The 27,220-nt window shown below is 38.7% G+C and overlaps 2 protein-coding genes across 8 annotated transcripts in view; both read right to left on the bottom strand.

Annotated features, from left to right (window-relative positions):
* Positions 1 to 59: 59 nt before the first annotated feature.
* On the bottom strand, positions 60 to 5,827 carry LOC105918363 (gap junction beta-7 protein). Its single transcript, XM_012853434.3, has 2 exons — positions 5,412 to 5,827; positions 60 to 2,438 (listed from the first exon to the last, which is right to left on the bottom strand). Exon 2 carries the CDS (start codon positions 2,422 to 2,424, stop codon positions 1,624 to 1,626), a length of 801 nt encoding a protein of 266 aa, XP_012708888.2. The 5' UTR covers positions 2,425 to 2,438; positions 5,412 to 5,827; the 3' UTR covers positions 60 to 1,623.
* A 2,812-nt stretch (positions 5,828 to 8,639) lies between these two features.
* st6gal1 (ST6 beta-galactosamide alpha-2,6-sialyltranferase 1) overlaps positions 8,640 to 27,220 on the bottom strand; it is a 49,176-nt gene continuing 30,595 nt past the window's right edge. For all 7 annotated transcript variants that reach the window (XM_036142816.1, XM_036142820.1, XM_036142817.1 and 4 more), the window contains 3 exons: positions 21,084 to 21,185; positions 20,794 to 20,968; positions 8,640 to 17,836 (listed from right to left, as the gene is read on the bottom strand). In XM_036142816.1, the coding sequence (XP_035998709.1) occupies positions 17,571 to 17,836; positions 20,794 to 20,968; positions 21,084 to 21,185 (543 nt within the window). In that variant the 3' untranslated portion in view covers positions 8,640 to 17,570. The remainder of the gene's footprint in view (positions 17,837 to 20,793; positions 20,969 to 21,083; positions 21,186 to 27,220) is intronic.

The following is a 27,220-nucleotide window of genomic DNA, read 5'->3' as shown; positions in this document are numbered from 1 at the left end:
AGGAAGTAATATAGGCCTTATATCCAGATAGAGAATGAAAAGACAAAATGGCACTCAATTAAGAAGTTTATTTTCTGCCAAAATCTTTCGTTGAAACAGATTAGCTTTGCTTCACGGAGAGTGCAGGCCAACATAAACAAAACAACCACCTAACTCCAAGAAATCAACATTTACAAAACTACAAATAACCCATCTAACAAAGTCTTGACTAAAAGAAAACTGGAATTAAATAAAAAGGCAGTTCTCCTCTATACGGCCCATCTGAACATTGCATTACATTGCAACAACAAACGTACAAAAGCCTTATGAGCCATCACAATCAGACATGGTGTATGGGAGTCAATTGGCCAAAAGTGCAGCTTCATAGTCTTTGTATAAGGTGCTGCTTCCAAGTTGGACCCAACTGTAAAAACGGATCATAATTTTGAAGCAAGACATAAACATAAGACAGAAGACATCAGTGTTGGAGATGGGAATCTTGACGAAATCCAAGAACCATGAAGCCAATTTCACACAAAATCATCTAGAACTTCTCTAGAAAAAGTAAAGTGTCAGGAAATGGGCACATTTTACCACACATATTACTCGCTTCATTTTACACTTGAAGTAGTCTTCTATGGTATATCTGGAGTTCCTCACTTTGACTAAGGACTCTTTGAAATATGAACCTTTCACATCAATTTTAAATTCAAAAGATGCTCGTAATTGTGCTACATAACATTAAACTAGAAAATCTTCAGAGCGTTAACTCTTATATGGGGATGAAGATATAAAAGATTTGCAAAATGAGACATTTTAATATATCAGTGACTTTCTGCTGGCAAACTGTGAAGTCCACAGTCTTCTCCATGATGCTGCTATAACACAAGCTTTAATAGCGTGTCTAGAATAAAAAACTTTGTTGATGATATTTTGTAATATTCTATTATTCTATCTGGGGAACTAAATACATTTTTTTTCATTTGCTGGATGCTGTAATCACCAGAATAAACAGAAATAAGCCCTTAAAAATTTCACTGTGTATAAAAAAATCTATACATAAGATTTATTTGAATTTACTTGCTGAAAAGAAATTACTTTTCAATGAAATTGTAATTTATTTAAATGGACCTGTGGAGAATAAATAACTTGTTGCATTTTCAGCAATTTTCAGTTTCCTATAATAATAACCAAGTTCGTTCAGGTCTTGTACTACAACTCAGCCGTCAATGACAATAAATGAAAACCTAGCAACTTAAGTGAAAAATAGACATTTCTTAACAAATGTGAGGCAGCCGAAATGTTTCCTGATGTTTAAAAATATTTCCCACTAGGCTGGTGGTTTAGAAATGTAAAGTCTTTAAATATTTATTCACTAATTTGGGCTTTGGCTGTATCTGCGGTGACAACATATAACTGTAGATTGTTTTACTCTGAAAATATACAGAAAGAGCGAAAGAGATGATCTGTAGCAGTGGCAGATAACAAATTGTGTAACACATTTCCATTTGGTCCTCTGAATGGAAAAAAGTTGTTTGATCCAAACATGCTGTGGTATAAAAATAACCCGCACAGGTCTTTAATTACTTAGGCTGAAAAGAGACTCGTTGGTTTCTCTTTAGTACCAGGAGCTCCCGGTCGCCCTCAGCCCTGCATAACTGGACTGGCAGGTTTTTCAACCGTGACAGCTGCGTTCTCTGTTGTGCAGACCTTTGTGTTTTCAAAATGCTCAGCAGATGTGAACTTGCTTTCACGGGAAACATGAAGCTGGCTCCTCCTTAAAGTACTTTTCTCCACGGGAACGTACCGCTTGGTGAAGTGTTTCCACAGCAACTTCCAAATGATGTAGAAGAGCTCCAGAAAGTTGAGTGCTATGCACAGCATGGAGGTGCAGCCCATGATGTAGAGAAAGACCTTCTTCTCTGTGGCTCGGCCTATGTAGCAGTCCACAGTGTTGGGGCAGGGCTCCATGGTGCACTGCAGCAGGATGGGCATCCCAAAGCCATTGTACAGGAAGTAAAAAGCCAGCAGGGAGCCCACTTCAAAGCCTATCTTAAAGATCAGGCTGATGGTGTAAGTGCAGAAAAGACCCCCGTCAATGCTCCTTTTGTCTTCGTAGAGCTTTTTCTTGTGCTTGGCCTCCCGGCGCTCCCTATAGGCCACATGGAGGGCCACCAGCAGGGATGGTGTAGACACCATGATGAGCTGCAGAGCCCAGAGACGAATCTGGGAGATGGGGAAGAAGTGGTCGAAGCAGGTATTCTCGCATCCGGGCTGCTCTGTGTTGCACATAAAATCCTTCTGTTCATCTTTCCAGACCTGCTCGGCTGCTGCCACATACACCAGGATCCTGAACAGGAAGACCACAGAGAGCCAGATCCGGCCAATGACAGTGGAGTACTTGTTCACCCCACTGAGAATGTTCTCCAGAAATCCCCAGTTCATTGTTGTCTTGTCTCCTGGTAGGAAATAAACCAGAGGTTTGAATTAAAATCACACAAATACAGCTGTAATTTGTCAGTTTGAATGAATCACAAAAGTAGTCATATTTTTAAAGTCTCAGGTTTCATATATCAGGACGATATTTATTGAAAAAAGTCTAAATCAATGCTGCATGTGCATTAAATGACTGATGATCATCAGTGTGATCAGTTTGCTCCTGTGGATTATGTAGGAGTGTTCGCACAGGAAAGATGTTTTTTTTTTAATTATTTTAACTGGATCTTTCTATGGTGGTAAAGATTTGAAACGGGTAACAATCTTCCCAGGGTGGACGTCCTAACAAATTCGCTCCAAAGTCAGAGTATGCAATGTTCAGATGAACTGCAAAAAAAAAAATCAAAAAAAAAAAAAAAAACAGGAGCTCCATGTCAGAATAGACCTGTGGATGTTAAATGTTTGCATTAAGGAGTATTTTTAGATAAATTTTTTTATGTTTTATTCATTCCCCTACTTTTTGCTATATTGAGATGTTGGTTAACACTATTTCAACCCTCATCAGGATTGAGCATGTTCTCCCTGTGCATGCATGGGTTCTCTCTGGGTACTCCAGCTTCCTTCAAGTGCTCAAAATCATTACTGTTAGGCTAATTATTCTCTCAAAATTACTCTTAGGTGTGAGTGTGTGTGTGCAGTTGTTTGTCCTGCGTGTCTCTGTGTTGCCCTGGGATGGATTACCCTGGACAGGTCGCCCTCAACCTGAAGATTTCTTTTTAAGTAATGCACAAAATGTTCTAAAGACCCATATAAATTTTCCAACTTTTGGTCAAATTATGTTTTATTTCTTTGCTCTTGCCTTAATGTTATCTTGTGGATGCAGAAATATGCTAGTTTTAATAAATAAAATAGCTTCAGAAAATGTTGATGTTCAGAACCCATGGCTCCAAGAAGGTTTAGGTTCATGGCAGGAAAAAAGCATGGCTTGTTTAGAAGGGTTGAACTTTGTGAATTCAGGTTCAGATGAGACCAAAGTAGAGATTTTTGTTGGGTTTTGAGAAAGCAAAACACAGAATATAAGCACAAAAACCTCATGGCGGTACATAACTCGCATCATTTCGCGACATTCACTCACTCTGGACGTGTTTCTTCTGTAGGGAAGTTCCTTCGCCTACGGAAGTTTAGCAGCAACGATTTGATAAAAACAGAACAAAATGCTGATGGGCTTTGCAAAAGCGGCATTGCAGAGTTCACCTCCCTTTCTCTTTTTCGCTTTGCTTCCACAATGTCGTCTTGATTTGTGATTCGCAAACGGCTAGAAGCAGCAGAAGAGGGGCTCGTCTTTGTGGGTTTGAGACAGAACCGTTCTGGGAAAGAGGCTGCAGAGTTGACCATGAACTCCTCTGTTTGCCAAAGCATTGTAGAGTCAAATATATAGCTCAAGCAGGGAAACATGCAGGACAATGAGCCTAAACACAGTTGCAGATCTACAACAGAATGGCTGAAAGCAAACAGAATGGGCAAAAAACAGGCTGAAACGCTGTGGTGGGAAGCAATGTCTGACATTAGATTTAAATATTTTTTTTAAAAAATGGTTAAGTGAAGATAATTTTTATCTTGTTGGATGAGAATGCAGTATGTTTTCATCTCTTCAGTTCTACCTTGTCTGGTAATCTCTATACTCTACAGCTTCTCTGTGTTTCTGGTCCCAAAGCCTTCTGCTCCAGAATGCATCTCATACTGCAAGCAACCTACCTACTAAATTTTAACTGAGGTTTTGGTGCAAACTGTCCTTCTGATCCTGAAACGTCCAAAATGATGAGTATATCTGAAAATAATGAAATTTAGCGGCAGGAATTGACATTTAAAGAAATATATAAATGGCCTGTAAAATTCTAGGTAAACTAAACAGTAAAATCATCTATTTTGGTAAAGTTACCTCTCTGGTAAGTCATTTCCCAACACTGTAAACTAACACCGACATTCACACTTCCTATTCAAGCGTATCATGTGTACAGTACAGCACTGTTTCAATGGAAATTACAAATCTTTTCCAGCATCCAGATCATTTTAAAGCTCAACTGATCTAGGAAAATCCCTTCGCTATGGCGTCACCTATTCACAGAAATGGCGTAACGTGATCTGCCGTCTCAGAAAGGAATTTAAAGGTTCCAAAAGGAAAAAGAAAATGAAAACAACCTGATGTTAAAACAACCAAAACACAATGTACAGCTTGTAATTTTGCTTTCATCCTTAACATATATTTCTGTAGTTTAGAATTTGAAATGAATGGGGCGTGCTCTCTACCCTTGTGCCATTGGAGCACGACCCGTACACGGAGGCCTTAGTCCAGGCTCGATTCTGGCCTGAGGCCCTTTACAGCATATCTTCCCCCCCTTTCTCAAACCTCCTTTCCCTCTCAGCTTACTTTGCAAAAATGTAACCACTAGTACCATTAAAACCCAGAAAAATAATGATATCAATTAAAATAAATAATTTTAAATGAACAAACAGACAAATATAGGGTCCAATCTAATTCCATAGACAACTAACTGCCTCTTCTCATTGACCAAAGTAAAATCTAACATTACCGGGACCTCAGCAACTAGTTCATGCATAAGTTAGGTGAGTCCACAGAAACTGATCTTTAAAGGATCAAATTTGCAAATATTCAAATGAATTTTCCACCTTGTTGAGTAGATTCTACAACCTGATTTAAAGGCTACACATTACGCAGGTACAGCAAGGGGACCAATTTGGTTCTGAAAAGCGATGCTTTCCCAGTAAATTCAACTGGTTTGGGAAGTATTTTGTTACATTACAGTACAATTACATTACAATCATATTCCAGTATATGTAGAGTTTAAGCCTCTGGGGTTATAGCAGAAACAGTCTACTAAATTATAAAACACAATTCAAAACAGATTTTTGTATTCTTTGGCTCAATCTAAAAGTCCAAAACTACGCTTTAAAGTGAACATAAGGCTGGAGCTTACCAGTTATGTCCTTAGGGGTTGTTTATCCTCAGACCCAGCAGGGTTTCCTTTGCCGGCTCACCTGCAGAGAGCCGCACCCTATCTGGGCAGACTCCTGACATGCAGCGCCGTCATATCATTCACATCCGCCGGCTTTCTGTTTTCGTTTCAGCACACAGCCTTTTCTGTGAAATGTGTCCAGCAGCAGCAGTTGCAGCCTCACAGCACATCACCTGTTGGGTACTCTGTGGGTGTGTACAGAGACATCATCACTAATGCAAATAGAATTAATTCAGGGTCATACCACTTCGCTCCTGTTTTTTTTTCCCCTCCTCCTTCACCTGTCTGCGCTGACTGGTTGATGAAACAGAGATCGTGTTACTCTGTTGATGAGTAAATAATGCATCAAACCTCCTCCGGCCAGAATTGTCCTGCTGCTTATCTGCCAGAGTTTCGCTGCAGCAGGCTATTACTAATGGACACATCGTTGTCTCTATGGGGCTGCAGATACCCAGAGTTTATTTTATTTTTATTTTATTTAGACTGGTAATCTGCAGACAGATAGTCTCATTTACTTGAGACACTTTTAACATAGGCACAAGATATCAGTTGAATTAAAAAAAAAACACAATCTTGGCATTTAAAAGGGAACTGAGTTAAAAACAAAGCTTAAAGAAATAACAGGCTTGAAATGAGGATTTTTACATTTTCTTTTAAATGTGATTAAAACTTCCCAAATGGATCAGGCTACATAATTTCAGTGACTAATTTACTTGAGTAACTTTTTGAAGAAAATGTACTTTCAGGAGTAGTTTTACTACGCTGTACTTTTTGCCTTTACATGAGTAATATTGTTAAAATTTCTGCCTACTCTACCCGCCATGAGTCACTTAACTTAATGAAGAACAGATTTATATTAATCAAACAATACGCCAGAGAGACACACATTTTATATTAAAGTGAGACCTGTTTGTAATCAAGCGTTATTGGTTTAATGTTAGTTTCTATCTGCTGAGTTCATTGTGCCTTTTACGTTCCAGTGAACATACAGTAAACAGTATATTTTGTCAATGGAACTACTTTACACTGTTTGAACAGATATATAGGATTAGTTTTATAAGTTTGATGTTGAAAAAACTAAATTTTGTAATAGTGTACTTTTTATGTTCTTTTTTTATTTCAGTCTTTAGCATACCAGTGTTTTATATAACTTGATACTTATATCTTTCAGTTGGTCTCATTTTCAAATTTTAATTTAGTGTTTACACTCAGTTACTCAGTAGCCTTTTTACCAAATGCTTTTTTACTCTGACTTTTTTTTTAGATGGCTAGTTTTACTTCAGTGAAAATGTGTGAAAGTACTACTCCTACTGGAGTACTAATTTTGGTTTCTCTACCCACCTCTAGGAAGGAATCGGAACTGTTTTTGTTTATTTCTGACTGATTTTATATTACTTTCTGTTTCTTTTCTTGAATCCTGTCTCTCTTCTTGTGTTACAAGTCAGTGCACAAGCGCTTTATGTCAGTTGCCAATAGGACATTCCTGAAATGACTTCATATCTGCACAGAGTCAGCCCAGGTTTCCCGGATGGTCGGAAAATAAGACTGCAAACTAGAATGGTAAAAAGTGCAATACCAATCATTCTGGAAGATGACGACATGCCAGGAGCCTCATTTGAACGTGCTTTAATTGAGAAACGCCGCATAGAACAGCTGAAACGTTGGTTGAAATGCAGAGGCCTCAAAATGAGCAAAAAGAAAGCAGTATTAGTAGAAAGGTAGGAGAGGCTGTCCTCTCTTCTCTCACAATGGATCAAATGTGAGGAGAAAACCCATTGAATTACAGCTGATACTAAGAAAAAATATTATTACAGGCCTATGTTTTACATTATTATAGGGCTTACTGCAAAAAATAGATTTAGCGACTTGATCCATGACAAAAGGACGAAACCCACCAAGCAAACCACTACACTTTAATACATAGGCCTCTTCTAATCATCATAAATGCATGTAGCTGGTATTCATACACACTGGAACTTTTCCAGCTCATGAAATAGTCGGAATGGGCGGGCAGAAAAAAAACCTAATCCCAAAAAAGTGACTTCACAAAAGTTACAAGTGACTTTAGCGAAATACAAGCCCAGAGTCGCTTATAATAAGCAGACTAGGCAACACTAAAACTCACATGAACAGCCCTCATGGATTGTATGATGATGTTTTTGTTTCACTGAGAAAAAGCCGAATAAATGTGGCCTACCTGCACAGATGCTGCAGCCGCTGGCATCAGGTCTGGACTTTCAAGTGTTGGCTCCTTACCACCGAGGAAATGTAGGATTTGTAGTTTTTAATTTTCATCTTTCATTTGATTTGGGGGTTTGACTTTCACTATATCACAATGAGAAAATTCACTCTTTTTATGGAAATTTGTGAAATTCCAAACAGAAGGACAATAAATACCATTTCTATACTGTTCTAAAATCTAAAGGTGACCCTATAACGGTATGACAGTTGATAAAGTAGAGCTTTACCAAAGGTCATCCATCTTCCTTTGAGATGGTGGGGTGGAGAAGTCACTGGAACCCCCTACTCTCTGCAGAACTGCTCATTGTCGATTGATGTAAAAGTTTAGGTAGTTTAGCACTTTCTTTGTGTTGATCTGTCAAGATATGTCTAGTATAGAGTGACAATACGTCTTTATTTAGTTGAGTCTAGTCCAGGCACATCAAAGTTAAAAAACAAACAAATCAGCTATAAGACATAATTGTAAACATCGTGAAAATCTAAGACAACAAAAAACATCTTTAAAATATGCTTTTAACTGTTTAATAAGTGCATTTAAAAAAAGTAGATCTCCAACCTTTTCCTATTCCTTGGAAAAGATGGGGTTTGGAAGACAGTATACAGTACATTGCACTTAAATTTCCACTGGACCATTAGAAGTGGACATGAGCAGAGGACACCAATAAAATCCTCCCTATATTAAAACTGATGCCCCTTTCCTTGCAAGTTTCATTTATGTAGAATACTGTTCAATGTAACCACAAGCATGTTTCTACACTGTGACTGTCTAGCCCAGACGCTGCAAAGCAAGGGTTGAAGTAGCAAAGGTTTGCGGTTGATCAAGTTTTCGTTGACTGATTTATTGCTATTTTTGCCATTCAGAGTGAGAAATATGCTAATTGTTTGCTTTAGGAATAAGAATACCTACAGAAAATAACTTAAAGAAAATAAAAATAACTGGACTCGGGCTTTGATTTCAAGCTGTCTATATTTACACATCAGATTTTGATCTGTAACAGATGAAGAAAACTCAGAACAGAATCAGATCTACAGCTCCAGCATAATATAAACAGCAAAAGGAGGTGGAGAAAAGATTGTGACAAAGTGTTTTTCAATACTAAAAACAAATCAAGCTTATTTTTGCAGCTTGGTTGGCAACACCAGGAAAACAGGGTGAAAAAAAAACAACTGAATATTACATTTAAAGTGTCCAAGCAAACCTCTCGGAAACCTAAAGCCAAAAGCCAGAGCAGCAGAGTGAAATGTGCTTCAGTTAGTTTAAACAACAACAAAAATGTCCTACTGATGCTGATTCAGGCCTAAAGTGCAACTGCATAGTAAATAAAGTTTTTTTTTTTGTTTTAATCTGAAAAACACCTTACCTACACCTAGTGGCATGATAAAAAATAAAGCCAGTGAAAAAACATAAGCTAGCATTCCTTTAGCTTAAATGTGTTAGCATGTTTCGTCAAAAAATAACTACATAATTTTCATTTCATTTACATAACACTAACAGTTACAGAAATGTGTATTTTTCTAAAAGTGTAGCATGTTGATAAACTGCAGTGGCAGCTACATGGCTAGGCGGCGTTCACTGGTGAGGCAGCCTTTGCTACGATTGATGTTGCGTCGCACATGGAATCAAAAGTCAGTATTTCCAAGTCCCAAGTCAGGAAAAAAATTAATAAAATATCAACCGGAATGCCCTGTGAAGTCTGACTACAAACTTGAATCATTAGAGGTTAACCAGCAATGAACTGCTGCTTGTATTAAACGTTGCTGTAGTCACACTTCTCCAGGAAAACATGTTTCTACATACAGTAGTTTAAATGGACAACATGCAAGAAAGTACATCGTCATGTATGGCTAGTTGTAGTTGACAAAAACCCTGGTTTTCTACTTTGCAAGTGGAATACACTTAAATTGGGTGTAACGTTATTCCCAGATCCGAGTTTGAACTTCTGAGATAAATGGGCTAGCCCGTGTTCTTTTATGAGAAACCAATTATTTAATTATCATTTAACTAATAAAAAATGTTTAATTTACACATTACTACCCTGGTGGCTCCTAAACATTATGGAAGAGATCAAGACTGTCAATTAAATATAAAAGCAGTAGTAGTAGTAAGTCAAATAAACAGAAATATACCAACACAAATGCTATTAATAAATAATGCACTGCTTAAAAAAATTAAAGGAACATTATTTGTCAGTTAAACCTGTGCAATAATAATCTGGTCTGTTCAGTAGTAGATGTGGTCGCTAATCAGTACCTACAGTTCTGGTGTTAATGAAATTAACAACAGGTGGACTAAAGGGGCAACAGTGAGACAATCCCAACAACAAGAAAGGTTTTCAAGGTGGAGACAGCATACATTTTTCACTCGATTTTTTGGCTGATTTTCAGTAGTTTAGCTGTTGACAAGGGTAAGAGTCACCATTGGTAGCATGAACCAATAACTGGACCCTACAGAATTGCAAATGCTGTCCAACTCCACCAGGATGATATGCCAATACGTGCCATCGGCAGATTTGCTGCATCTCCCAGCACAGTCTAAATCCTGGAGGAAATTCCAGGAGATAGGCATTTACTCTAGGTGAGTTGGACAGGGCTGTCGGAGCACCTTAACCCATAAGTAGGACCGGCATCTACTCCTTTGTGCAAGGAGGAAAGGAGTCCTGCGGAATGACCTCCGGTGGACAGCTGGCATAAATGCCTCAGACCAAATTAAACAGACTTTATTATGAGAGCGGACTAGGGGCCAGGCGTTCCCTGGTAGGCCCTGTGCTCACTGGACGGCACCATTGAGCTTGACTGGCATTTAGCAGAGAACACCAGAAGTGGCAACCCTGTTCTTTTCATAAATTAAATCAGGTTCATTGTGAGCTCATGGGACAGACATGGAAGGGTCTGGAGAAGCTGTGGGGAATGTTGTGCTGCCTGCAATATTGTTTAGCATGATCGCTTTGGGATGAATTCCTTAGACCCTGCCCTGGTGCAGTGTGGGTTCCTCCTGGTGAGTGATAATACCCAGCCTCATGTGGCAAGAGTATGCAGGCAGTTCTTGGAGGATGAAGGAATTGATATTGACTGGCTTCCATGGCCCCCCTGGACTAATTGCAATAGATCATGTCAATCTGACGCCACCAAGGTGCACCTCATACTGTCCACGAGCTCAGTGATTTCCTGGCCAAGATCTGGAGGCAATGCCTCAGAACACCATCCGTTCTCTCATAAGGAGCATGTCCCGACATTGTCAGGCATGCACACAAGCCCTCTGCAGGTTTATAATTTTCATAATCAAATGTGGCATCTTTTTGTTCCCTACACATTACTCATTCCATATCAGTATGGATTCCTACACAATTCACCCTCCCCTCATTGAGATAAGATGCTTTTTGAAATTGTTCCTTTTATTTTTTTTAAGCAGCGTATATTATTTATATCTACTTGTAATAGCATAAAAATGCTGATTTTTATTCCAAACCCAACACTGGATGACTCATGAAGGCTTTGAGTGTACGCTCATATTGCTGCCACAGCACACACAGCTTTTTTTGTGTGTGTGCACGTGCACCAAAAATGTGCAAAAAGCTTGAGGAAATACTTCCAAGCCAAGGGTTTTGGGTCCAGGTCTGCAACTGTGGTCCACTATGATAATGCATTAGCAGCACAAGGCTCCTCTGTTTCACATTATAACTGTAATCAGCCAGACTTGAACATAGTTACTACTACCACCATTATGACAACTACTTTTAAATCTAATTAGTCACCAATAATTCTTGGTCTCCAAAATTTCTTAAAATAAGGAAATTTCCATTTCCAGCCATGCTTCAACTTCTCATTCACATGATGGCCTTATAAAGGAAACGTCACTGTTTGAAGGTGTGAGATGTTTCCAAATGTTGACCAATCAGATGCTGGTAAAAACTCTGGGGGGGTTATTCAATGAAGCAGCAGCACCCCCGGTGGATGATTGAGTAATTTCTATTTCAGTCTACTCTGCATAAGAGATGTAAAAGTGTTACTATGTTTTCGATTTTGGGTACAATTGTAGTCATAGGATGGCTGCTTTATTTTTCAGAACAATTGTGTGTTTGCCTTCATTTTTAGCTACAGTGTTTGCACCATGTGGTTTACAGTCCAGTTCAGAAGACATGGTGTTTAACGTCCAAGGAGCTCCACACAGTTTCTTAATGTCTTTTTGCATGCTGTCCAACATATGAGAATGAAAACAATGAGCTGCGATAGCTGCCATGCAGTTACATAGATGGGTTTGTTTCCCCTCCTCCTGCTACTAGGCAACTTCAGAGAAAAATTTTACATATTTTCAAAACATGCATATACATAACAGGTGAAAGTACCCCTAGGTGGCTCTTTAATGTGAAAAAAAGAATAGCCATGCATAGGTTAAAAGGCTGAAGTTGAAATTCCCAGTTAAAGCTGCAGCAGGTATTTCTACAAAGAGTTAAACGCAGATGTACGCTTCAAATGCTTACATACAAAAACCATTTTGAAATGTTTGGTTATCCTTTGCAAACGTGTCATGTCATTCATTTTGTACCTCACCGGTTTCAGCAATGTGCAGGCCACCTTTCCTTGAAAACTGGACCACAGCACCTGATTTTGGCCGAAGAGTGCAAAGATCAGACGTGCTGACTTATATACTTGGGAATGTGTGTTAACAGAGACAGAAAGGTGGGAATATAATGCCTCTTGAACAGCTGAAAACATGAGCTTAAAGTTCAGACCAGTTTAATTTTGGGCTCTTTAACTTCTTCCCCACAGTTGGTGCTTACATAACTTACACAACTTATAAAAGTCAGCATAGTCTTTTATAGCTGCTGTTTTCTCAACTAAAGCAAGTGTCAAAACAGCAATATAAAGTCCATTATTTACACAGCTACGGTTTAGTTGTCTAATCCACACATCATGGACATGTCGTACTAATTTTGGGCTCTAAATGACATACTTGAACCAGTCTTTATTTTCCAAATCCAGTGTTACAAATTATACTTACAGGCTAATCCATCTGGCTATATTCAAACAAAACAATGAAGGAGATTTAAGGGGTCTGCTAGAATGCTACAAGGTCTATTAACTGGTTGGTGATGATGTTCAAGTGCAAAAGGTAGGTTCTCGTCTCCACTAATACTAAAAAACAGCGGAAAACGCAAATAAACTTAGTGAAGAGCTAAGATAGAGTAGTTTATAAAATCTTTTGGAGTAATTTTTAAACAACAGCAGATTCCAAGAGCATCAGCTCAAATTACGCAGATAAATTGGCATTTTGTCACCACCTCAGCTGTCCTCCTTGGATAAGGGAAATTGATTCGGATGTTCAGGAATAGCCTAGAAATCCTCATATCTGCCGTGGACTGAAAAATATTGAAAAAGCAACTTTTACCGTCTACTACAAGTCCAGTTCTACAACAGACATACAGCCCAACTAAAGAAAACTTTGCTTCAAGACAGACACCTTCAAGATAGTTGACCCAATGGAGAAATTGAACAGAGAAGTTTTATGGTCAAGATTGTGGTTAAAATTTTTTTTTAAAAATATCTCGACAGCACATCTTAGGAAGTTAAGGTTTAGCTTTGAAATTGTACCAATTGTAAAGCATGGTGGCAGCAGCATCATGCTGTGGGGTCAGCTTAACTGGTGCATTACACATAGGTGTAAAAAAAAAGAACGACTACCTCCAGCATATTTAACTTCAGCTATAGATGGTTTATAATTGGACACAATTGGGAATTCTACCTAAGGGCTATTTCACAAAACCAAGATAGAGAATTAAGCCGGGATCTTCCTGGGCTGTATCACAAAAGCAGGATCACATGAGCTACCATGGCAATTTATTCTGTGCAGCTAGCCTGCTCCTGACCAGGCTAACAGCCAGGTTTAGTTAATCCTGGTGCCTTCTCTCTTCAGTCATTGGCCACACTGATCAGAAATCAATGAGTTTTGTCAGCAATTCCATTTCCTTATCTGTGTTATTCTTTTTTTTATTTATTTTAAATCAGCCTGCTTTAAAATACCACTGCTGGCATTACTACTGTTCAACTGTGTTTTTGAAGACTGCTATTCTGAGTTTGACAGAAAAGCCTTTAATAGACTATTGCATGTGATGAAGAAGCAAAAGGTGTCAATAAAGTCAGATGTTACACCATTTTTCACAAAATTCTGCGACACTAGGGGGCGCTGTTTTACTGACTCCTGCAGAACAAACAAATTTCCCCTCAAGTGCACAAAATACACATCTCTCAGCTCCAAAAGGAAAAACTATACAAGCCAAAAGGATCAGTGGCTTAATAAATGTTAATGGAAAGAATATTATGCTAATGTCATAATTTTATCATGAATAGGTAATTTCATTCCATATCAGATATCCAATATTAACTTTCAATGTTTTAGAGTCTATGCTTTGCGTTTTAAATGCAAACAATATTTGTATCAGTAAATAATGCCACTTTTCAAATCTGATATGAGATGTAATTTGCTTTGCAAAGGCTGAGACACTTTCATCCCTCTATATTGCTGTACAGCGTCAGGAGTTATGGGTCAGCAAAACAGCGCCCTCTAGAGTTACAGAATTGGATAGATCAGAGAAAATGGTTTATTTATTTATTTATTTATTAACTAATACAAGTAGCTCCAAACTAATGTGTTTTCATTTATAATAGAGGCAGTGTTTCATTTGAGTCTGATGGGCTCCATCAAAAGATGCTGCTGTTTGGTTTAAAGATTGGAGCAGCAACTCTTTCATTGTAGCATCAGCAAACCTGTGATCGACCTCATGGTCTTGTGAAGACAGCCTGGGACGTGCATTTAGCTGAATTACTAACACCTGGTTTAACATAGCCGAGTTTCCTGAGCCTGGATCGACTTCTGTGAAACAGATAAAGCCAGGATGAGCTGATCATGCTATGTCAAGACTGGCTTTACCTCTTATCCTCAAATTCCAAATGCCGAAAACAAAAACAAAACAGCCTTGTCGATACTTAGTAAACTATGTTTGAAAGCCAGGTCTATGCCAGAAAACCAATTTAAAACTAATTTGAACAATTTGCCATGACGAGTGGTTTATTCACCCAGCGTTATACCAGAAGCCTGGTGATGGCTACACAAAGAATACGGTCGACTGGTAACTTCTGAAGAGACATTTAACTCTTTGAAGGGGTAGATTTATAATTTTGATGCAGTCTGGATTAAGATAAAAAAAAATGCTACAGTTGTATATTGCATGATGAAGCCACCCAGGGGGAAAAGTAAAAGCCCTAAATTAAAATATTTGTGCCCATGATGAGTGGATGGAAACTACAATGATCATCATCATTGCCCAATCTCTAGGCCCCAAGAGTAATAAAACTTAAATAGGAAAACTAAGACCTTAAATACAAACTTTTTCCTGCATCCCTCAGTAATAACTTAGTAACTAAAATGAAGTTATGTTTTGTCCGGGTGTTGGCAAAACTTACACAGCCAAGGAATGTATGAAATACATACTTGTTCAAACATCCATTTCTTATAAAAGCTAAACTTGGCATTAATAGCCATGGTGAGTTTGAAAAACCAAACAGGAAGCCTTTACTGTACATCGCTAGGGATCCAAAAAAAATCTAAGTCTATTCAGCTTTAAACAAAAATCCTCAGTTATTTAAAGCCACTATTTGGCTTTTAACTTGATTATTTTACAAACCATGTATAATACAAACTTTGCACAAACTACGGCCAAACAAAACCATGTATAAATTAAGAAGTTTGACGCGCAGTCCCTTTTAAAAATTAAACTCCCTTTTGCTTAGCAAAGCCAAACAATAAGATACTTTTCTCCAGAGTGTTAGCGATACATCCTGCATCATTACTTGATAACGGCAAGCAGTTTGTTACAGAACTTTAACATTGGTACATTTTAAATTTAGGTTAACATGCATGTTGTTGAAGACGAGATTGTGAGACCGGTTAAGAAAGCAGAAAAATTCAAACGGGTACCTCAAGTTCAGACATCGAATACAAGCGTAGAAACAAGAGATTTGCGTAGTTTGAGATTTTTGTTGCTGCTATATGTTCTGGATGCTACTATGATGATGCAGATGTTGCTGCTATTTCAGTAAAACTCATGGTGACACTATACCAGATTAGAACCTAGTCTTTTCCCAGTCATTAGTTGGCAGCTTTGGGATCAACGAGCCAATAGTCTGTTCCTTTGTGCAAGGTTCTCGAGCCAATCCAATAAAGAGCTCAGTATTATGTTTTTATTTTATCGTTAAACTGTTAAGGCCCCTTTTACACCCAATTAGTAAAAACTAATATTGAAAATTGTCCAAAAATGTAAGTGGTCTGCTGGCTCAAATATCGGGTTCAGTTGCCATTATGCAAGAAGCATAACAGAGTTGCTAAAAATGAAACATTTATTTTATTTATATAGAGCTTTACTAGTCATACTGACCACTCACGCACCGGTAGACAGATCAGTAGGAATCTTGGGATCGAGTGCCTTGCGAAGCACACTGACGTGTGACGAGAGGGAAGGTGGAATCTAACCCGAAACCTTCAAAGAGCATTCACCTTTAAATATTCACAAAACCTCAGACATGGGATTACGGTTACGGGTTTATTGCCAGTTGCACACTGGTTAACACTGGGGTCCTGGGCGAGGTCTCTGGGACCCTGCTGGGAACATATCCGTTCCAAGGGGCTGACATACTAGCTTGGTCATCCAAGACAAACTGGACAGACCATCCTGGCTCCATGCCAATGATTCAGATATTGTAAACTTTGATTCAGAATCTGATAAGCCACATTCTATATATTTTTACCCTGTGAATCGTCTCAACAGTGGCCTTGGCTAAAGCACAGGTAAACTAAGGTACAGGTGTAAAATTGACTAAGTGATGGCACCAAATCAGATGTTGGCAGTGAAAAACTTTTCATTTGTTTTTTTCCCCCAGAAGTGCTCAAATCGACCAGAAATCCCTCCTTTAAGGACAGTGGAAGAGCTTTAAACAGAAGCAATCTCATAAACATGGAAGTCAAAAATTAAAGTGCAGTTTATACTGAATTGTTAATGTATATTGTTTTTTTCTTTTGTTGTTTTTTGGTATAAACTAAACCTGGCAGTTTAATCTTTTGTGTAGGATAAAACCCAGATGATTCCATCTTTTGAATAGGTGCATTTGACACCAACATTCATATATGGTGGCTTGATAAATCCAAGGAATTGATCAACTACAAAGAAAATGGGATCAGGTAGCTGCAGGAAAAGAACGTCTGGCTTTAAAAACAGCAAAGGCAGGAAGTCAAATGCAAGACCATCCTGTTGATTTTAAATATTTCTGTCGACAAATGGTCACCTACAATAAAAAAAAGTTTAACCCAGTTTATCTAAAAACTGAACCTCATCTATAGACATTTAGGTGGAAACTAATCAGATGGGACTACTTCACTTATTTGTAGTAAAGTTATATTGTTAAACAGTTGACTAAGAGGTTTGTTTTTAGGTCTTTAAGACACAGGGGCCAATTATTTTACAGACAGAAAATCCCATTTTTAGAATGAAAATTGCAATTATACTCTTTAAAACCATTTCATCTCCCTGTTTAGCCTTGTTCATTAGTATCAAGTATTGTTAACTCTTCTAGAACAGCAGTATGATCTGTAGAGGTTTTAGGTTTTGATTGTATATCCTTCCATACATACTGTACGGAACAGCTTACCTACAAATAAGTGCTTCTGCCAGTTTCTGTAATTTCACTCCTTTTTCTCCGTTACTGTCATTTAATATCAGTAGAGAGATGCTTCTTAAAGAAAAACAGTGAATGTGAGGGTTTCATGCATCCGTCCTCGCTCATCATGCAGGTTCGGCCTTCAGCTTTCCATTGTGCACGATTTGAGTTTAGTCAGTGCTCCCGCGGTGCTTCCGTGGTACAGTTCATGGCGCTGAACCCAGGCAGCGTGACGCGTCCGTGAACAAAGATGTCCCGGTTCGCGCCCTGGTTCATGCGTTTGACCAGGTTCTTCTCGTACAACAGCGGGTGGTAAGCGCCAAGCGTGCAGGCGGCGTCGTAGAAATGCTGGTAGTAGTGGCAGAGCTCCGTCTTCCTGCGGGACGGCAGAAACTCGTAGACGTGCACTACCTTGCACAGCGACATCATCAGGATGGTGCCTGCACAGCAAAGGAGGAAAACATTTAATTTGTGGATTCTTATTACTACTTAATGAAATAAGTTTTTATGAATATTATCGGGAAAAACAGCAGGAATATGCACGGCTCCTGACTACATTTTGGCACCGACTCCCAATTTAAACTGCAGAAGTTTAACATTTACTCTGTGCAACACTTGAAAGACAAAAGCTGAAATGCTGTGTGGAGGGGATACACTTTGATTAAGTCCAATAACCACTGACTAACAGTTAATAGCGCAGCTCATCTCTTAGAGTGGCATAGTTGGACACAAGTGAACATTTTGTTTAAAGTTTAAGAGCAATAAGCAGGAAAATGGACAATACTAATAATCTTTTGTCATTGCAACTTTGTACACTCCAGTTAAATGTGCCCTCAGCTTTTAACCCATCCCTTAGGAAGCAGTGGTCCACAATTTAGGTAATTAGCTGGACTCTGGAGAACTTGACTGCATACTTAGGAGGTAAATCAGCCCTTTTATTCAGGTGTGTTGGACCAGGGACACATCTAAAAGTCCCAGGACACTTTAGACCATTACCACCATAGCACAAGGACTTGAGTAACTTAACAAAACTCCCTGTGATGGGTAGACAACTGGGTCACCTCTAAAACCGCAGCTCTTGTGAGGTGTTCCCTGTCTGCAGTGGTCAGTATCCACTCAAAGCTACAGGCTCACGGATGGGCAAGGTGAGCGGAAGGAGCGAAAGGTTGGCCCCCCGTTGTCTGATCCAACAGAAGATCTGCTATGGATCACATTTGTGAAGGTACGGCTAGTTCTGATGCAAAACTATAAGACATTGTGTATGAGGCTACATACTAGGCGTGGTCCCAATGCAGAACCCATTCCACTGCTGAAAGCGCATTACACACACCAACAAGCCTCGGGATTAAACCAGGGAGCAATTAAAGACAATTTTTTTTTTCCCCAGGGAAAAAAAAAAAAAGTGCACAAATGACAAACCAAGAGACTTTTTGAGACCATTATCATTGTCTAAGTGCAGTTTGCTTGTATGAATGTCATGCATAGAGTAATGGTGAAGTCATTCATGCTAGGGAGTCATTTGAATACTTCTCAGGGCAACACTGCAGAGCTTCTAACATTTCAATCACCTATATGCATCCTGCCTCATTCTTGTATGCTATGACTTATACAATTAGTCTGTCCATTCGGTAGATCATGGAATATTTGATCAGCTGCCACTTGTTAGTCGCCGGCCAATCTGCCCAAAACGCAGTGCTTTGTTAGCAGACTTTCAGGGCGTTAATAGTTGTGAAACTGACTAGAAAGTGGGGCTTGTCCTTTCCTAAACAGACTTTAGTGTCTGCGTATTGTGCTTGAAATGTCACCTAGATTTCTAGAGTAGTGTGGAGTTCCAAGCTTTATAGACCTGCCGGCCAGGCCTCATTGGAGCTTAGATTCACATGCAAATCCACCTGGAACTGGTCGTCCCAACAATGGAGAGTTAATAGGCCCATCGTTGCCTGGCCCACAGGAGGAATGTTGTGGTCACATGTGTGGAGGTATGAACTGTGGTGAAAGTCTGCAGAATTAAACCTGTTGCTGTTTTGTAAGTTTTTGAAAGTTCAAACCTGAGACCCCCCCCCCCCCCTTTAAGGTTGTTTTTTGTCGCTTTACATACATTTTCACCCCTCTCTCAAACCATCTGTCTAGGCTTAAATGTTTATGTATGTATGTATGTTTTTGTATGCCATGACTTGTACATTAAAACGTTTGAGTTGCTGATTTCAGGTGTGTGCAATTAGTCTGTCCATTCGGTAGATGGAATATTTGATCAGCTGCCACTTGTTAGTCGCCGGCCAATCTGCCCAAAACGCAGTGCTTTGTTAGCAGACTTTCAGGGCGTTAATAGTTGTGAAACTGACTACAAAGTGGGGCTTGTCCTTTCTCAAACAAACTTTGATGTCTGCGTATTTTGCTTTAAATGCATACCCCAGCACACCTTTAGGAGTCAAGGAGATTGCATGGCTTGATGGACCAAAACAGTTTTGCTAGTAAAAAGTGGACCAACACTCATGATGTGAAACTTGATCAGCGAGAGTCTATCCTTTCCTTCCTGGACAACGCTTACTTTCCCAATTTGTGTTTTGTTGAACCAGATTTTCAGGGTTTTTTGGAGATTTTAGGAGCCTGCAGGCAGGAATTCCCTCGTTTAGTAGGCTAAGATAAAAGATTAACCTTAAAAATATATATTTTTTTAAATTATGAAACAATACTGATAGATCTGTTTTTCTTACTAGTACCATCCCTGACCCTAGCTATGTTTTTTCACTTCTGTCTGAATTGTGCAAGTGAAAAGAAACAAACCCCGGTTTCTTTTCTCTCCTGTAAACTATTTAAAATCGGCCCAAATTTAGGCCATAAGAGAATCTGCCACTTTCATAGAGCTTCAGGTTCTGTTAGAAACAAAGCCAGGTTTCAGACATGAATGGGTTTTTTTTTTTTTTTTTAGATGCCACTGTTCACACAAGTGTTTCACACTTATTTATGTCAAAGAGAATTATAAGCAGCTGACTGCAATTGATGTTTACAGGTTTTCTGAAAGACAACTGTCCCTGTTTTTGGAAGTCTCTTAAAATATACAAAAGTTTTAATGTAAAGATGTGGAAAAACCTCAAGGGATAGAAGTACATTTGCAAAGCAGAGGAAACTGACTCGTGAATCCAAACCTAAAACAGATTCCTACAATCACCCTACAGACATTTATCAAAGCTACTTGGGGTATATTACATGAACGATTTCTACTTTTAGCTTGTTTTTCATAGACCAGCTCAATTGAACGTGGAGGTTTCACAGATTGAGAATCTGTTCCCCACACCAAGTTTTTATTTGTGGTGACAAAGCCATTTTGTGTCGTGTCGGGCCGAATAAGGGACTGAATATAAGCAGGAAGTGGTGAGACAGCTGCCGGTTCTCATACCCAGAAGGCCGGAGGAGGGCGGGTTCTTCTGTATGGGTTCAGCCATGTTGTCCTGAATCCGCTGCCACAGCTGCCACTCCACATGAGGATGCAGGATGTAGAAAGGCTGCTGTGGGTGAAGCCTCCTGTATCTCTGGTACTGGCTGAAGATGGGATAATCTGTGTGGTTGTACCACTGCAGGAAGGATAATCAGCATGTGGAAACATGAATCTGGCTCGCAGGCCAGTTTTCAATAAGGGCTGAAAAAAAAAGAAGGCCGTGGGGAATCACAGAAGCTTCTGAAACTCACCTGACTGAGATTGGAAGAAAAGGGGGCGGGGTCCCAGGCGACCAGAACACCCGAGCTGTACAGAGAACTGGACAGGAAACGATGGTCATCAGACGCCATCACCTGCAGGAGAAAAAGGTTAACATACTCCATCTTCTGGAGAGAGGAGATACTCTTTATACCGACACAAAAAAAGTTAACCGCTTAGCACTTTACAAGACATATTTCCCCTGAACGAGCATAGCAGAATGTTTTATTAGTACAAATTATGCACTACACCCAGACCAAAAACTATAAATAAAAACACTGAAAATTACTAAAGATTGTTCATCTTCTCCCCACCCCTGCTCCCTTTGCAGTTAAATATTCAATTAAATTGTTCAGATACTGAACTGAAAACAAGCGAGAAAGCAGCTAATGTACTTAAAAGCCCTCAGCTGGCCTTAGACAAAAACAGATTCAAGGGAGGATTCAAGATTAGTTTTACTCTTTCACAAAACACTGTTCTTAACCTCAAGTTTGTGTTGGTTTATGTCACAAGGGTCAAGGGTGTCAAACTCATTTCTATATTGGGCCACTTTGGCATCATGAAGTCATATGGGCCAGTTGCACCTCTATAGATTACACTTTATTTCAAAATATCATTTCAGATCACATTAAAATGTAAGACATTTGACAGTAACATAAGAGTAACACCCTTAGGCCCGATTTATACAGTTTATCTGCAAAAAGAAAAAAAAAAAGTTCCTATTACGCTGAGTCACTATCTTTTTGGACATTTCTGGGTTATTTTAATGTGTTTTGGAAAAAACGCCATCTAGTGGTAGGACACTTACTACACAGTCTAAAACTGTGGCTCTTGTAGCAAATGTTTTTTTAGTTACTTTATACACAAGGATATATGCCTCTACTTTAAGACATTACATTATATGCCTTTTGTGGTACTCGAGGGCCAGATAAATTTCCTTGATGGGCCTGATTCGGCCCGCGGGCCTTGAGTTTGACACATGTGACAAGGGTCAATGCATTTTATCTGGATATCATTTGATATACAAACAAAGCAATAAATATTGATTGATATAAAAAAGGGAGGGCATATCATGCTTTTCAATCTTTCCTTTTCACACTGAAATCATTCAGTTGTGGTCTACACAGAGGAACTGCAAAGCTTTGGCCTGAATTGCTTGTTATTTAATTCCCACATTCCCCCTTTTTTTACTCCTGTTCTGAAGTGCATCTGAGAGCCACTCGTTCTGGTGCAGTTTCTTTAAATTTTAAAAAGGGAGATCACGCCACTACCTCCTCACAGGTCACACTTCACCCTAATCAGCCCTTTTTGGAGTATTCGAGGAAGGGTGCAACGAGCAACCAATATCTACTTGGAGCGTTTTTTGTAGTCCAAGCTGAAGGATACCGAAACTACGAGAAATAAAAAAAAAGACAAAGTCGTGAGACTGGTAAGCTGGACGCCGCCCATGACCTGGTTTAGCAGCTCCTCAGCAAATGCTGTGATGTAACTGTTAAAAAAAAAAAAAAAAAAAAAAAAAAAAAAAAAAAAATGTGACAGAACCGAGAAAACTGAACAGCTTGAAAAACAAAGGATATTAAGATATCTACACAACTTTTCTGCACTCCTAGAGACTCCAAGTACACAACAAAATGTATAAAAGAATGGATTTTGCATGATGTCCCGTTTTAGAAATTGTCAAACATTTTGAACACCATACATTTTCCTTCCATTTCACACATGCTCTACTTGTACCAATGTACAAATATCCCAATAAACCACATTAAAGTTTAAGTTGTAACATTATAAGTAGTTAAAATTTTATGGGTATGAAAACAGTTAAGGGTCTTGATTTTAGTGCTTAAATAAAACTCCTCTTGAGTTGTTCTGGTATCATCATCATCTCAACATGGATTCCAATGAAATTTGCATTTAACCCATCCCTCAGGGAGCAGTGGGCTGCCATGAGCACTGCCCAGGAAGCATTCTGGGTCCAGAGTGGCAGTCGGTGGGAGTCATAACAGGAACTTTGCAGCCTCTCCAGGAAACAAGCTCCCTGCTCTCAAACCACAAGGCCAACACTCCCCACCTTTATGCTTTTATTGTCATCATGCAGATATTTGCATGTTTGCAAAGTCCCATGAGCTTAACTTTTGTATGAGGTAAATAAAATATGCCGCCTTGTCACTGGAAACACAACCTTTTTAACTTTTGTTTGAGAGGATACATGATCCAACAGATTTTCTATGCCAATATCACAACATCTAAAAATACTCAAAGGCAGCTCATCTGAGCAGTTCAACACCCACAACACCAAGATGATGCTCAGTTTATCATGGTTCTCGTCACCATGCCGTGCAAAGATTAAAATCAGAAATCTCACACTTTGAATATAAACATTTATGGCTTACATTTGAAATGTTAGTTTCCCGTGGTAAGGTAAAATAAAAATAAAATCTGTGTTGCTATAGCAACTGGTCTGCTTTTGTGAGTTGAACAAGACCCATTCAGAAAGGCAGTTTACAGCAACGGCTGTCTCTTTCCTTTTTCAAACGGTTTTCAACCTTTTTATGTCCTGGTGTATGCGCGTTTAGAAATCTTTTGTGCTTTGTAGCTTCAGTTTGAGATTTCCCCCCCCATTTACCCATGAATTCAACGAATCTCTTTAAAGATCCGACATTTCCAAAGTTGATTCACAGCCTTTATAAAAAAAAAAAAAAAAAAACTGTCAAGTCAAGACAGTCAAGATTGGGAACAAACTCCATATCTAGTATGATGGCTTAAATCTGTTCTCAGTGGGGTAATCATCTGCAGAGTTTCCAGACCACAGGTCCAAACATTTCAGTGTTTTGGACCCGGTTACAATTTAACCTTTTGACAAGTTGCTCCATCATGCTGGAGAAAATCCAGATCATCAAACTGGTCCTGGATGACGTTGCCCTCTCCAGCTGTGATGATGCCTGGTCTCACTCCTCTTAGCAAGGATTTGTACTTTTGGGGGGAGGGGGGGTCTTTTGCTTCCCACAACCACTATTGAGCATTTTCCTTATGGATAAACCTCACATACACAAGCACAAACACCAACAGGTGCTTGGATCCAGGTGCTTACAAATTCACTTCCATACAGAACCCCATCATTAGCTTTGACTGTCACTTTACACAGCTTGTATTAAATACTACGTATTTTTCAGTGCTTTTATATCAAGGCGTTGGTTGTTTGTACCTGTAATACTAATTGATTGGTTTTGCTCTTCTTTTTATATCTCTGTGCAGATGTAGAAGCAGACACAGGGATTTATCTTGATCTCTCTTTTTCCTCTGTTCTGTTTCTCATCACCTTTGTTCCCCTTCTGCATTTTGTCTCATCTTTTTAAACTTCCTTTTACCTTTCTGTTTTTATGTTCATTGAGTGTGAACTAGTCCCATAATAATACATTCACACTCACAGGCTCTCTTTGACATCAAGACAGCAATTTTTAATGTTATACTGCCAGAAAGGACACAAAAAACAGTCTTCAAATTGGCTTTGTAAAAAAAACACACCCTTTACACCAAGAATAAGCTTTGTGCAGACCAAACCCCTAGGAGGCTTTTTACTTCCTGCTGCTCAAGGTAATCAAGTCTCATCCTGCATTAGTACACGATTAAACTTGGAATTAAACTTGGAAGTAATTGGATTTGTCTCCCTCTATTATTTTCATATCAGTGATAATCTCAATCATTTGTTACACTTGTTGTCACAAGTTATTCATTTAGTTTTAATATATTTTTCATCACTAAAGGCAGTTGGTAGACATTTTGTCAATCCAAATCAACGCCGGCACACGAATGAATAGACGGATGGACAAACTAAAGAATTGTTGCGCCGACTAACGGCACTTTTTTAGAAGTGTAGTGAGGGATCAAGTCTGGAAACATTTAATACTTTAGTGAACTCTTCCCTCCCCATTTATTCATAAAGTACTTTTCCAGACTACGAATGCATAGCAACACTAACCTTATCTTGATGTTTTTGATGACCCATAATAGTGTTGATTGTAATTAATTATTTGGGATTTAAGTTTAAACTGATAAAATCTTTACACTTAACCTGGGGCCTGTTTCAATAAGGAGGTTCAACCAACTCTGAGTTAAAACTTGAACTCTGAGTTAACTTAGCCTGAGATGGGAAACTTTGAGTTTTGGGTTTCAGAACAGCTGAAATTAGTTAGTTCAATCAACTCTGAGTTGGCTGACTCTGAGTTAAGTGCATGCACCACAACTATAAAAAGCCATTATCAATGGAGCGCAGATATTACGAGTCACCATGGCAACAGCGTCAGACAAAAAAAGGTGTGCATATTTCTCACCAGCAGAACTGGATGTCCTTATGCAAGCATATGCAGAATTTGAGCATGTATTTTAAAAAAAAAAGCAACACGGCTGCAGCGGCGAAGGAGAGAGAGTTAGCTTGGGTGAAAATAGCTGCTCGAGTCAGTGCGTAAGTTTACATTTTAATTACTTTTATACAGTGTTGGGTGTAATTAATTAAGTTACTAAGTCATCTAAATACTGTAATTAAATTAAAGACTATAAAACAATAGTGGATTTAATATCAACTTTTAAAAGGTATATTTTTAATTTAACTTTCTCCCTCTATAATACACTTTGGTCAATTTATGATTAATTCATGCAATTGAATATTGTTTTAATTTGAAAGCATTAGAAGTGCAGTTTCTTGTCTCTCCTTGTATTGTTCAAGTGGTTGAGGTTGATTTGGGATTTAGAAAGTAATTAATAAGTAAATAAAACAAATTAGTAAGTAGACCAATACTTTCTCGAGACAGTAATTATTACATTAATCTAGACTTGTTGAAGATAAAATTTGTAGTTAGTAATTAAGAACTATTTTAGAGTAACTTACCCAACTGTTATAATATCAGAGGTGAAACTGGAAGAACAGTATTTTATTAAACCTAATTTAATTTTCATGGATAGGTGCAATCCTGCAGGCATCAAAAGAACATGGCAGCAGCTGAAAATGAAATATAAAAACATACTTCAAGCAGGTAAGCCTTGAGCACGTCATAGGAGTAGCTACCTGGCTTTACAAACATTTGACATATTAAATGACTAAATGGCATTCAGTGTAGCATTTTTGACATATGTCTAAATGTTCATTCTCATTTGACTTCTACTCAGCCAACAGAAAGAAGGCAGAGGCTCGTAAAACAGGAGGACCTGCACCACCACCCCTGACAAATGCAGAAGAGATGGCCCTGAGCCTAAATGCTGGAAGGCCAATGGCTGAGGGAATTCCTGGAGGGACTTCATCAGAGCCAGTCACTCCAGAAGATTTAAGTGCCTTCATAAAATGTAAGAGGTCTACCTACAGTGTTATTTTTTTATATAGACTGAATGTGATATTTCCATTTATATTACTTTGGGTTGGGTTTTTTGTTGGTCCCAACAGATTCGGATGGTAATATCTGCCTCTTGGAGCCTCCTGTCCCAACAGTACCCCATACAGTTGTCAGTAGCCTACTCCATACACCATCAATTATGACAAATAGTATTATAAAGTGTACTCTATGAAATGCTCATCTTCACAGGATGATGGGGATGAAGAAACCGTTTCTGCTGCCACAGACAGGCCTACAGAGGTAATTTTAATATTATATGTCTACACATCAAACAATCTACACATTCACATTTATATGTGGAGTAGCCTTTAGAATCCAAGTTTATATCTATAAATGGTCATTCTTATCTCTACCCCCCAGAGTGTAGAAGAACAGCAGGAGGAAGGTCCATCAACTTCTGGTGCACAGATGGACACAGTTCAGTGATTTACAGTAAATGCCACAGTTTCATTCTGAATTTTAGACTACATTCATGATGTAACTCTAATCTAATGTATTTTCAGTTGCCAGTTAAGGAGTTATATAGACTTCTTCTTATTAAAAAGATAGAAAAAAACAGCAAAGAACTTGTATACTTGGACCGCCAGATCCAAAAGGCAGATCTGGAAATCAACATTCTGAAACTAAAGTGAGAGGTGAGTGTATGGTCACAGGTGAATTCTAGGAAGTATTGAAACTATTTTAAAATCTTTTTTTTTTGTTGTTTTCTTTTTTTTTTTAACAGATGAACAACACCATATAAATTGCTG

The sequence above is a fragment of the Fundulus heteroclitus genome, chromosome 11, assembly GCF_011125445.2.
Source record: "Fundulus heteroclitus isolate FHET01 chromosome 11, MU-UCD_Fhet_4.1, whole genome shotgun sequence".
Lineage (NCBI taxonomy): Eukaryota > Metazoa > Chordata > Actinopteri > Cyprinodontiformes > Fundulidae > Fundulus > Fundulus heteroclitus.
The sequence above is the reverse complement of the archived record's forward strand: the minus strand, read 5'-3'. Positions and strand labels throughout refer to the sequence as shown.